Source organism: Rhineura floridana, chromosome 6, assembly GCF_030035675.1.
Source record: "Rhineura floridana isolate rRhiFlo1 chromosome 6, rRhiFlo1.hap2, whole genome shotgun sequence".
In the NCBI taxonomy this organism is placed as follows: Eukaryota; Metazoa; Chordata; class Lepidosauria; order Squamata; family Rhineuridae; genus Rhineura; species Rhineura floridana.
The window spans coordinates 91,829,078-91,842,053 of NC_084485.1; the positions used below are offsets into that span (position 1 = coordinate 91,829,078).

The 12,976-nt window shown below is 40.1% G+C and overlaps 1 protein-coding gene across 2 annotated transcripts in view; it reads right to left on the reverse strand.

Moving 5' to 3' along the window:
• Positions 1–12,976, reverse strand: part of ORC1 (origin recognition complex subunit 1) — a 28,506-nt gene that overhangs the window by 9,326 nt on the left and 6,204 nt on the right. For both annotated transcript variants that reach the window (XM_061632995.1, XM_061632996.1), the window contains exons 6-13: positions 9,780–10,074; positions 5,943–6,047; positions 4,973–5,162; positions 3,587–3,693; positions 2,912–3,013; positions 2,100–2,271; positions 1,201–1,308; positions 588–737 (exon numbers count right to left, since the gene is read on the reverse strand). In XM_061632995.1, coding sequence (XP_061488979.1) covers positions 588–737; positions 1,201–1,308; positions 2,100–2,271; positions 2,912–3,013; positions 3,587–3,693; positions 4,973–5,162; positions 5,943–6,047; positions 9,780–10,074 — 1,229 coding nt within the window. The remainder of the gene's footprint in view (positions 1–587; positions 738–1,200; positions 1,309–2,099; positions 2,272–2,911; positions 3,014–3,586; positions 3,694–4,972; positions 5,163–5,942; positions 6,048–9,779; positions 10,075–12,976) is intronic.

Below are 12,976 nucleotides of genomic sequence, written 5' to 3' on the forward strand. Positions count from 1 at the left end.
ATGCATTTTTACCAGAAAACCACTGAAATATGTCATTCAGAATTAACATTTCAATATTTTTGCTAGCAATTTTTCAGAATTCTGTTGCCTTCATACCCAAAAATATGACTTGAAAAATACCTGGTTAAGAAACTTAATCTATTTTATTCCTCTAGTGCCACAAGTACTCCTGTACTTGGGATTAATTTCAATTCCATAAGTTATCAGCTTCACAACACCACAACACTTCAGAAAAATGCAACAAGCCAAATGCACACCAATGTGTTTGGAACTGACAAAAAAGGGTTATATGTACAGGATTTGCCTTCATCCATACATCTTTCTGTAGTGGAATGCTCTTTGGAATTATCCAAGGGCTTGCCACATTTACTTTGATGTGCTGTTAGTAACTGGCAGCCTAAGCACATTAATGTTCTCCTAGAAATCAAACCACCAGTGGCAAGCCCTATACAGAACTATAACGAGGTCTGTATTGCACATACAAATAAATGGATATCACTGAACAGTGACATTTACCAAAGCGTTAATCTCTGAACACAGCCTAGAATTCTGCATAACCACACAGCAGTAAAACTGAAAGGACATACCAGCCTGCTAGCTACTCTGTTCATCATAATTCTCTCTGGCAAATCCATGGTGTTAGCAATGGCCAAGACAATCAACTTGGAATCTTTCTTGGTTGGCCAGTCAAAGAGATTATACATCACATTTTGTTTTCTGGTCCAGAGGAGATCAAGCTGGATCAAGGAAGAAGTGATACAAAGTTACAAGCTAATAGAACTGCTCTACAAATACATGGGAAATCTGGATGCAGTCCCAGGTTTGCCCAGACGTATGTAAGCATGAGAAGACTTGCTCACCCTTGTCTTCTTTCTGTTACAGATGGTCACGAGGGTAATACAGAATAAAACACTGACATTTCCAGCATTTAAATGTGCATTATTTTTTTAAAAATAATTCCTTTGCCCACTCTACATGTAGCCAAACATACAAAGCAGGGGTGCTTCCTTCTTGTCATTAATAAATTTCTCCTTGCAGATCAGATAGCCTCTTGGGTAGCTGAATTCCAAGTCTGCAGTTAAGCCAGTTTCATGGTACAGATCAAGAAGTTGTTCAGATAGTTAAAATCTCCAACAATCCTCTAGTTTTACAGCAGGCTAAATTAATTTTCTTCTAATGCTATAAGAATTCTCACATTACCTCATCTACTACAAGTATTATGGTTTTCCTTTTAGGTACTGGTTTGCAAAACATCTTCTCCAGAAGTGCAGCAGCATGGTTCGCAGTTGCCTTCTGGCCTGTCAGTAACTAAATAGGATTAAGTAGATTAAGTTAAAATCCAACAATAATAACCACTTCTGTTTGCCTGAAACTGGAATCCTACACACATTTGCCTGGGAGTTAGCCACATTCAGCTCAGTGGGGTTTGCATAGGATTGCACTGTAAATGTACTTTTATCCCCCTCCATTAGACCAGGATTGCGAACTTAGGCCTAGGGCCAGATGTGGCCCTTCAGACTTCTCAAGCAAGCCCTCAGAACTCTCCCTAGGCTATGCCACCACCCCAGACACCACCCCTCACTGGCCCTGCTCCACACCCTTCTCAAGTGCTTTTGCATGGCTAGAATGCAGCCTACTATCCAAGAGATAAGAGTCACATCCATTGCTCTGCTCACTGTATTAAAACTGTAAAGTACTTTAGGTGCCTTGGCAGAAAGGTGGTATATAAATGCAATAATACTAATACTAATAATAGCAAGCCTGCCATAGATTTAAAGCAGCCTTCACCAGTACCTGGTGCCCTTCAGATGTTTTGGACTGCCACTCCTATTAGTTCCAGCCTGCACGGGGGTGCTGGCTGGGGATGATGGGACTTGTAGTCCAAAACATACAGAGGGCATCAGATCGGCAAAGGCTGAATTAGGGGGTTAGCAATGATCCGAGTGTCCTGTTGGTGGAATTGCTTTGGCTCTCTCTTTTGATCTACAAGAGTAGGCAAGCATAAGACTCATGTACTGGAGCAGTTTTAGGTAAGACTTAGAGAATTTCAAGAGTGTCTTGCCCAGTACCTTTCCCTAGCATTCAAAACATTTACTCACATTTAAGATCTGCACATAGGCTTGGTGGGGCTCAGTCAACTTCATGCCATTGATCTCTATAAATTGGAAAGATGGTAACTCATTGTTTTTAGCCGCCTGTTCGAGACAATGAATGACCTCATGAACTGTTGCTGTTTTACCTGTTCCAGGAACCCCAGAAATGTACATGCACCTGAAACAGCAAGAGTGTCTATGTTGTAAATATGTAAGTATGAAGGAAAAAGGTACTGAATCATACATTCTTGTTATAAAACTAACTTCCCAGAGTTATCTGTTTTCTTACAGCATGCTGCCTTAAACCAGTCCAACCAATTTGTCCATTAACCCAGCACTGCCTACTCTGACTGTAAGCAGCTCTCCAGGGGCCCAGGTGGAAAGTCTCCCTCTGAAGCTTTTACCTATTTTTTTTTTGAAAAAGTATTATTATTAACTAAACATGCTAGACATTGAACATGGGAGTTTCTGCATGCAAAACATGCTCAGCTACTTATCTACACTGGGCATAAAAGTCTGTCTCTATCTGTTTGAACTCCTGAAGAAATTTGAAATAGGATGTGCTTATTTCATCTTTCATAAAAGCCTTTTCATAAAGTTAAAACTACATGCCACATAAATATATTTTAAAAGCATATGCCTCCAAACATAGTGCTATAACAAGTTTTATCATGAATCTCAGAAACAAATTACTTGTTAGGAAAAAACTGGCACTCTTTCCACATTTCATTTCTTTTTAGTGAAACCCAAGTGTGCACAAACAGCTGTTGTGCTTCTTAGTCATCTGAACTAAAAAAAATGGCTAAGATGACACTTACCCTCCTGTCTCACCAATGAGTTTGCTTTCTATAAAGTTATAGATATCCTGGAATTCTTTTTCACGGCAGGGCAAGGACTCTGGGACAGCTGACACATGTAACCTTTGACCAAAGCAAAACAGGAGGACACAGAAGTTACTGTTACACACTCAAGAGCCTTGTTACAAAGAGTTCTAATCAAGGTACTAAGACACGCACAGAAAAGATAACACTAGGACATATTCTTATACAGATAGGCAGATGCTGTACACTAGCCTTTCTGAACCTTTCTGTTCTGGACTACAACTCCAATCAGTCCCAGCTAGCATGGCAAAAGGTCAGGAATTATGAGAATTGTAGTCTAGCAACATGTGGGGACCCAAAGATTCGAAAAGGGTGTTTTACAGAATGGTTTTTAAGTATTAGTGACCAAAGACAACAAATGAAAAAAAAAAGTCATTAAGTCTGACCAGTGAAGCCAGGTTTTCAAAGTGATTTCAATTAAACATGAAACCAGAAAGAAGAATGTGACAGTCATTCCTAAGTAGGCATCTATTTAAAAAGGAGCAACCTGGTTTGCATTGGTAAAGTAAATATTCTTTACCCAACCCATTGGGAGTAATTCCCAATTCTCCTTACTGTATATATAACCTTGTGCCTCCCCTTTTATTAAATATCAAGAACCCCACATTTTACCTTATTCTAGCCTCTTCTAGCACATTGGCAGGCTTCTGTGTGGTTTGAGTTCGGCTGCGAATTCTGGGGGTAGCATTACGTGGGGTCTTGGGAGTTCTCGGTTCAGGCTGCAGAGAAAAAACATATCTAGAAATATCTGAACTGTATCATTGGCATTGGACTGAATGTCAAGTAGAGCCTAACTAGCTTCAAAATAATGATGCACCAAATATTTAGATATCAAGATTCTCCCAGCCCCTCAAGCAATAGAGATATAATTATGTTCTTCGTTCTTGCAAAATCTTCAGGGTAACTAAATGGGAAAGCAAGAGGTTATTTATCTATTCAAATGTGGTTTGAGAAAATCTGGGACTGCCCATATTCAACAAAATATCACTCCAATTAAAAATTGCCTGATAACTTAACAGTACAATCCTATTCATGTCTACCCAGAAGTAAGGCCCATTGAGTGCAGTGGGGCTTATTCCTAGGTAAATGGGTACAGGATGGCAACATGATTTCCCTTTCATTGCAGTTACAGAAAGTAATGATGTTCAGGCAGGAAAATCCATTAAATATTATTATATATTATAGTGTGAAATACAATGACTTTCTTTTCTCTTTATTTTTAACCCATTTCCTAAGGTCTTAAAAATTGTCAATTGCTTGAATAAAGATATTTATGAATTCAAATATATTTTAAATTATTATAAATTAATTTATGTTTTCTTACATTTGAAAAAATTAAATTACTTTAAAACCAAAAACAACTAAATAAGGTAATAAAATAAGGTAATGCCAGCCTGGGCTCCTGCTGGGAGGAAGGGCAGGATATAAATCAAATAATAAATAAAATAAAAAAAAGCCAATAAAAACTAAACTAAAAGAAATAAAAACCAATAAAAACTAATGCTTTAAAGACTAACAAATACATTGGGTCATAATCGTTTCATTTTATGCCAAATAAATGTGCTTAGTCTTTAAGGTACCACAAAGTTCTTTGTTGGTTTTGCTGCAACTGACTAATGTGGTTATGTATTTAACATTTATCCAAAATTTAGATTTCAGCAGTGGAATTAGATAAGATGAAAGAATGGGCCCTGAGAAAGAGCTTTAAATTCTTCCTCTCAGGAACACCTACTAGTTATCTGTGGCCCAGCTCAACCAAATAAAATGAAGGTGATCCCACTTTTTCCCAGCAAACAGATATTATGCAGAGGATGATGCTCGTGCCTCAGTGTCATTATACAGCTTCAAACAGAGCCACTATCTTTTCTTCTCAGATTGCTCTGTTACTACATTTTATTCTTAACATCCACGCTTCTGAACAAGACAGCTTACTGTATATACACAAATTGTTCAAATCAACAAACAATGGCTGAAGTCACTGTACCACATGCTACTTACAGTGTTGCTCAGGCCCTTGGCAGGAGTTCCAGCAGCAGGTTTCCTTGAGGTGTTTGGAGTGGACCTTGTTTGTCTCTTGAGTGTATGAGGCACCTTGATGTCTTCTTCATCACTGCTACAGGAATCAGAACTTCCCAGGGAAGAAAGATCATCCTCTTCCTTGTCTTTCTCTCCAGCTGTATTTAAAATACTTAAGGAGGAAAATGGATTAATGTCTTGCGAGTAATTGTACTTTTTTTGTCAGACTGTATCAGCTGAACAAAAGTTCTGAAAAGCTGGTTTTAAAAAAGAGAACAAGGGCGTAATAACATTAAGGTAAACAATATATGATCAAAAGACACGCTGTTTGGTTCCTTCAATATGTTTAAATCAGTTCTAGACAAGAAAATACAAGTGATGTGAAATTTGTCATGGCAGATCCCAAACTCCTGTCCAATGCAGGATATTGTAAGTATTTCTGAAAATGGTACAAATTCCTTCCTATCACATAGCTTAATACAAGGCTGGGAAACCACCGGTGCGGGGGCTGAATGGAGTCCCCCAGGCCTCTCCATCTGGTCCCCAGGGATTCTTTCTAGGCCACACCCCTCACCAGCCCAGCTCCACACCTTCCTCAACTGCTTTTGCGGAGTGGAATATGCCCTTTCATTGTGATAATAAAGCCTCTTGCTTGCCTGGAATGATGTGGGTGAGTGTAGAAACCTCTGACTTTTGCATGGCCAGAATGTATCCTAATGTACAAGAGTCACATTCATTGCTCCATGCACTTTTGCCTCTAGTCCTGATCACATTTGCTTCTGCCCACCCCACCCCCGCTTCAACTTGGAGGTAGCCTCCAGAAGATTCCTATGAAGCAGTGTGGCCTTCAGGCTAAAAGAGGACCCCATCCCTGGCTTAATGTATTTGTATAGTTCCTCTGGCCTGTGAACTGCCTGCAGCAAAGCTCTCTCTAAAAAGAAGACATTCTCACCTAAGCTGTTTTGCAATGCGAATAGTGGTCACCTGTGCACATTTCCTGCGTGAACGAAGAGTCAGTATTGGGTGCCTGGCTTCTGTTTCTTGGTCTTCACCTAAACTGCAGGGGGGAGAAATAACACAGGTTTTTCTGACTTCCTTGAACAAGGACACTTGTTCCAACTTGAATGACAGAAAGTGCTGGCTTTCTGAATTTTCACAAATTGTCACTTCAGCACCTTTCTGAAAAGTTTAGCACAAGGTCAGATACAGAATGTGCAAAGTGTAGCCAATGTTCCTTGTTCATGCAGCCTTTCAGAGCACTTCAGCGTAGGCATGTAATCTGGAAACCAAGTATTACTCAATGACCTGGTTCACACATCATAATAAGCCATAATTTGGCTTACCAGGACAATGTAAACGTGCAGGATTGTGGAGAGGAATTCAGCCATTTTGCTCCTCCCCAGGAGGATTTTTTTACTTCTGCGTCACGCTAACCCAAGGTCTGGCTTAGCATGTTGTCCAAACCCAAGCTCCTGATTTAAGCTCTCCCCTTGCTAACCTCAAGCTGTAGCCCGGAAACCACAGGGGAGGGAGAGTACAGTTGCACTCAGGTGCTGCTTGTTGGCTTCCCTTGGGCATCCAGATTGCCACTGTGGGAATAGAATACTGGACTAGATGGGCCACTGGCCTGATTCAGCAGGCTCTTATGTTTAACTAGCTTGGCTACAGCTCATGGCTAGCGAAGAGACAGCTTAACCAAAAGTCCAGGTTTGAATGATACACTAAGCCAAACATTGGCTTAGCTTAGCATGGTGCAGGAGTAAAAAACACTGGGGAGGAATAAAGCAGCTGCAAGCTCCTCTCTGACAGCCTGCACATTTGTGCATTCCCAATAAGGTATAGTTTGGCATACTGTGATGTGCAAATTAGGCCAGTATCTGTATTGGCCAAATGAGGCTCACTACATCTGTCGACGTTGAGATACATGGTACAAAAATGACGAAGGATTCCACGTACCATACGTCTGCATACCATGACCTGATAGGCATATCATTATAGATGTGATGTAAAATTAAGCCTCCCTTTGCTAATACTTTGAATTGTTCTTAGGAATTGTTGCTTGGCTCTTTGAATCTTTGGATTTCTTAGCTGTCTTGCAAATATTATACCATTTGAGCTAATAGGAAGGACAAACACAAAGCACGCCTCTAAAGATTTTGTGGAAGATAAATGTTTCAGTTCTGTAAATATGCCTTTGTTTTATGATATTATGGCTTTAAATTGTTTTAATGTACCCCATTATGGGATTGCTTTGCAATTAAGGGCAGGTTAAGATATTTCTAAATGAAAACAGCATAGCTCTTGAGAAATGCAACCATATAAATTCTTACCTGGAAATAAGTCCCATAGAACTCAATGGAACTTACCTCTGTGTAGACATGTGCAGGATTGCATGGTCAGTTTCCTAATTTTCCATCCCTACCTTTAATACCTTTTAAGTCCTTTCTGAGAAGTTGCTTCAAGGACGTAGCAAGTATAAGTAAAATATACAGTATTTTAGGGATAAAACTATCAACAGGCTCTAATACCACAAGATTGGTTTTATATAAGCGAGAAGCAGAGCCTGGAAGATTTTATGGTTATTGAAAAGTAACAGTGGTTTGGATAACATGAAGGGACACAGTTGGATTTTGCCAAATGTTCTAGTATGCAGGGATAGTCAATGTGGTGTCCTCCAGATGTTGTTTATTTATTTATTTATTTATTTATTTATTAAATTTATATACCGCCCGACGAGCAATAGCTCTCTGGGCGGTGAACATAAAACAGCATAAAAATACAATAAATAACAAAACAATACTAAAATACAAGCAACAATCCAACACAATAAACATTTTTAAAATTAAATCAGTGTAATTTAAAATGCTTCAGAGAATAGGAAGGTTTTGACCTGGCGCCGGAAGGAGAGCAGAGTCGGCGCCAGGCGTACTTCCTCAGGGAGACTGTTCCATAGTTCGGGGGCCACCACTGAGAAGGCCCTAGATCTTGTCATCACCCTCCGGGCCTCCCTGTGAGTTGGAACCCGGAGGAGGGCCTTCGTAGCAGAACGTAGTGCACGGGCCGGTTCATATCGGAAGAGGCGTTCCGCAAGGTATCGTGGTCCCGCACCGTATAAGGCTTTATAGGTTAATACCAACACTTTGAATCTAGCCCGGAAACATATTGGCAACCAGTGCAAGCTGGCCAGAACAGGTGTTATATGCTCGGACCGCTTGGTCCTTGTCAGCAATCTGGCCGCCGCATTTTGCACTAGTTGTAGCTTCCGAACTGTCTTCAAAGGTAGCCCTACGTAAAGCGCATTACAGTAATCCAAACGTGAGGTTACCAGAGCATGTACCACTGATGTAAGGTCCTCTTTACTCAAATAGGGACGTAGCTGGGCTACCAACCGAAGTTGGTAAAACGCATTCCTAACCACCGAGGCTACTTGAGCCTCAAGTGAGAGGGAAGAGTCTAAAAAGACTCCCAGACTACGAACCCGGTCCTTTAGGGGGAGTGTAACCCCGTCCAGGACAGGGTATATATCCACCATCCGATCAGAGAACCCGTCCACCAACAGCATCTCAGTCTTGTCTGGATTGAGCTTCAGTTTGTTAACTCTCATCCAGTCCATTGTCGAGGCCAGGCAACGGTTCAGCAAATCGACAGCCTCACCTGAAGAAGATGAAAAGGAGAAGTAGAGTTGCGTGTCATCAGCATACTGATGACAACGCACTCCAAAACTCCTGATGACCTCTCCCAACGGCTTCATGTAGATATTAAAAAGCAGGGGGGACAAAACTGACCCCTGCGGGACCCCATATTGGAGAGCCCGCGGTGTCGAGCAATGTTCCCCAAGCACTACCTTCTGGAGACGACCCGCCAAGTAGGAGCGGAACCACTGCCAAGCAGTACCTCCAACTCCCAACTCCGCGAGCCTCTCCAGAAGGATACCATGGTCGATGGTATCAAAAGCCGCTGAGAGATCAAGGAGAATCAACAGAGTTACACTCCCTCTGTCTCTTTCCCGACATAGGTCATCGTACAGGGCGACCAAGGCTGTCTCAGTGCCAAAACCGGGCCTAAAACCCGATTGAAATGGATCTAGATAATCAGTTTCATCCAATAGCGCCTGGAGTTGAACTCCAACTCTCATCATCTTCAACCAATGGTCAATGATCAGGGATGATGGGAGCTGTAGTCCAACAATCTAGCAGGCATCACATTGGCTACCCCTGTAGTACACTTATTATTCATATCCTATATTTGTTCTCACCACTAAAAAATAAGCATGTTTGGAATGCTATCAATTTACTGCAGAACAAAAGCAAATTAATATTAATGTTCACACACATGTAAAAGGTATTCCTCAGGGATCTCTCTCTTGTTTCAACAGAAATTATCTGTTAGAGTAGAGAGAATTAGGGAGCAATCCAACTGCTGGGCAGCTGGCAGAGGGGGAGACGGCAGAAAACTCTGCGGGATCTTCTGCTTGTTTGGGAGCCAGCTGGCCGGAAAGCTCTGGCCAACAGGCATCCCGGGAAGTAAGTGCTTCCCGTAGGCCTGAATGGGATTTACTTTTTTTTTATGCCTGCGGAGTTCAAAGGGAGATCGGAACCCAGGGGAGGGGTCTAAAGCGTAAATCTCCACCACGGGGAGGGCTGCTGCTGGCGGAGGCTGGCACGGCCAGGGATCTGCAGCATCCAACTCACCCCAGCCCAGCAGGTGTGTTGGATTGCTCTCTTAGTGTATGTGGCAAAGATGGCCACACTTAAGAATACGGGAGATCATGTTGCCACGTGCCACTTACTCTCTGGCATTCTCTTTCACAGCAGAACTCCTAGTTTTGAGACTCGAATCTTGGTTCCTTTGACGAGGAGATGATACATTTGTGTTGGTTTTTTCGGACTTGTCTCCCAGTGGTTTGATGTCTAGGAACACATCTTCCTCATCAGTATCACGGGACATTTTTGGAGGAGAACCTTTAATGCCAGCAAATGTCACTTTTCGCTTGAGGGCTGATTGCTCCAGAGGTTCAATAAAATCATAATCTAGAAGCTCAATCATGTCTTGTTCTGCCAACCTACTTCTGGGTTTTGTTGGACCTAAAATCCAAAAGTATCAAAATAAGTAAGTTTTTATCAAGGCAACAAACAGTTTTGAACTCACATGTGCCAGAAGGTCTAAAAAGATTACATTTCAGTTGAGAGCATTTAAGCAACGCAGAATAAAGCTTTCAAACAGGAAGTCCACAATATGGTTCAGAGTTCAAATGCTTTTTTTGCTTTTAGAAAATAAATAGGGTTGTGTGGGCTTTTTTCCCTTAGCACATTTGTTCCATCAGTATCAATATAACCTCATTATTTCTGTTTGTATGTCCAAGTAACAAAGTGGATGGACAGAGTTCAATTTCTTCTCAAGCTCTAGCACAAGCGTTCAAACTTTCATGGAAAAGCAACACAAATTTCCCTTTAACACCTTCACATCCACAAGACTGCTCTTATATAAATGATATAAAATTAGTTGCTAACAGAAGACATAATCCAACATAAATTGTAAATTGAATACATGCAGTTTGGGATCATAAATTTGGAGACCATGATTATTCAGGGTGGATAAAAATCAGTGTTTTTTAAAAAAAAAAAAACACAGACCAGATTTTTAAAATTTTAAATTAGATTTTTTATTTAATTCAATTTTTTTTTTAAAAAAAATTAAAATTTCTCTCTCATTCAGTTTGGTCTTATTACAAACATGCTAAACCTACACTTATAGCCTCATAAAAAAGTATGAATGGGTCCGTCACACTCACACACATTGAGTTACCCACCAATCAAACATGGGCATTCACTTCAGATTTTCGTATCATGAAAATGGCTCTGCCCAAACTAATTACAAACCTTTGATTCTGGGTGTTCAGTTTCTGTTTCTCTTACTAAGGTTACATGTACAAAGACAAAGGCTGTTTGGGAATGGGATTGTTGTTGTTCTGAGCTTATGTGGTGGTGGAGCTGGGCCACACAAGGCAAAAGGATCAGGACAGAGATAATATAGAAAAGGACAGTTGGAGGCAGAGTAGAAATGAACAGCGCAGGGGACTGGGAAGAAAAAAGGGAAGAATGGCACAGCTTCCAGTTCCTATATTCCCTCACACTTTTGCCACAGAAGAACTGTCATGGCTTCTGGGTGTAAGAGAGAACCTTTCTGGGAATATTTTGACAAAATTCCTTCCCTGGGCAAAAAAACAGCAGTTGAAAAAGCAGTAAGTTTCTGACTTCCGGGAAGGGTGACTTCGCTTGTGCCTGCTTTTGAGACAGGCTCCCGCCTCAGAAGAAGCTTATTCAGATATAAATCAGTCAGAACATTTTTTTTTTGACTGATGAAATTTCTCCCGGGCAGGGAGAAACATAGAGATCAACCTCAAAAGCCTGTTTTTGTTGGGAGGACTGGATTTCATTAATTTATGAGAAAAGGTCCAGCCAGCAATGCCGGACGGACTTCCGAACAAGCTCTATCTGATTAATGCGATACGTTTATCTTTTCTTCAAAGAGAAAACGGACTAACAGGCAAGCACTCTTCTTTCTATTTTTTTTTTTTACTTGGTTTAAATTGTTGCAGCAAAAAGAGATTTGTCAAATGAATCAGCTTTAAAGAACTTCTGGGTGAGCTATAACTCTTCTCTGTTATTCACGAAATTAACAGCTTATCTCTGTTTCTATTGCAAAAAGCTGTCCTGGAAGTGCATTCTAAAGATATAAACAGAAGAGGGATTTCTATTCCGAGGAGAAAAAAATAAAAAATATGAACTTTGGAACATTATATTGTCTGGGACTATTCTCTTTTTGGTCTATTTTATTTTGACGAATCTGCTTCTTCACGACGCCACTAACTGTTTTGATGCTGGGAACTAAATTTGTTTTGTATTCTTGAATATAGAGAGATAAGGCAGGCTGCTCTGTTTATACTGTGATGTCATCAAGCCTGGAATATTAACCCAATTGTTGCTGAAATAAGAAGTGGTTCTTCTTTATTTTTGTTTTGTTTTGTTTTGTTGGTTTTAAAAATGGCAATCAAGAAAGTGGCTGAGAATCTGGAAGTAATTATGTTTCAGAAAATAATGGATGAGATTGAGATAACGAAACAAACCCTGCGACAGGGCAGTAAGGAGCTGAAAATGGAACTGAGCAAAATGACGCAGGAGCTTAAAGAAATAGGGGATCCTGTGAGAGAGGAGAATGAGATCAGAGATGAGAAAAGAAAAAATAAAGGGAAGATACAAGCCCTGGAGATTGGAACAAATGTGGAATTGGAAAAAGATCTGGAGTTTATGGATATTAGAAATAAAATCTACTGTTTGGAATTTAACGTTATCTCTGAAGAAATTAATGAAGATATTAGAGATAAAGTTATCAATGGCTTGGATAATTTTCTGGACTGGAATGACGTGATGGAGCTTGATATAGAGAAAATCTATGGAATTAACTGCAGCCATGTGATAATGGAAAAACTCTCAAGAGATGAGCCAGTGCATTTTGTAAAAAAGAAGAACAGAGATATGACTTTACAACAATATTTCAGCAACTTATTCAGAATCGATGGCAAGAAAATATTTGGGATAGAGGAAATTCCCATCAGACTCTTATTATATGACTATGGCTATGACAGCAAGATTATTATGGAATACTGATAATGGAAGATTGAACACTGAAATTACTGGACTTAACAGGACTATTGAAGATGGAATTAATATGGATAATGGAATAATGGCTATTGAAATTATTGGACTTAACAGATTTGATGAGATGGATTAATCGATATGTTTATTTGGAGAAAAATTGATAGATATATTTCTTAAAGAATTGAAACCTCTCTTTGACTTTTTGTGGAAAGAATAAAGTAATGCCTATGAGATTTGATGATTAATTAAGATAACTACTGGAGGAAAGTGATTTTATAATATAATTTAAGAGACAGGATTGTTATATATTGTAGACCTATAACTGATC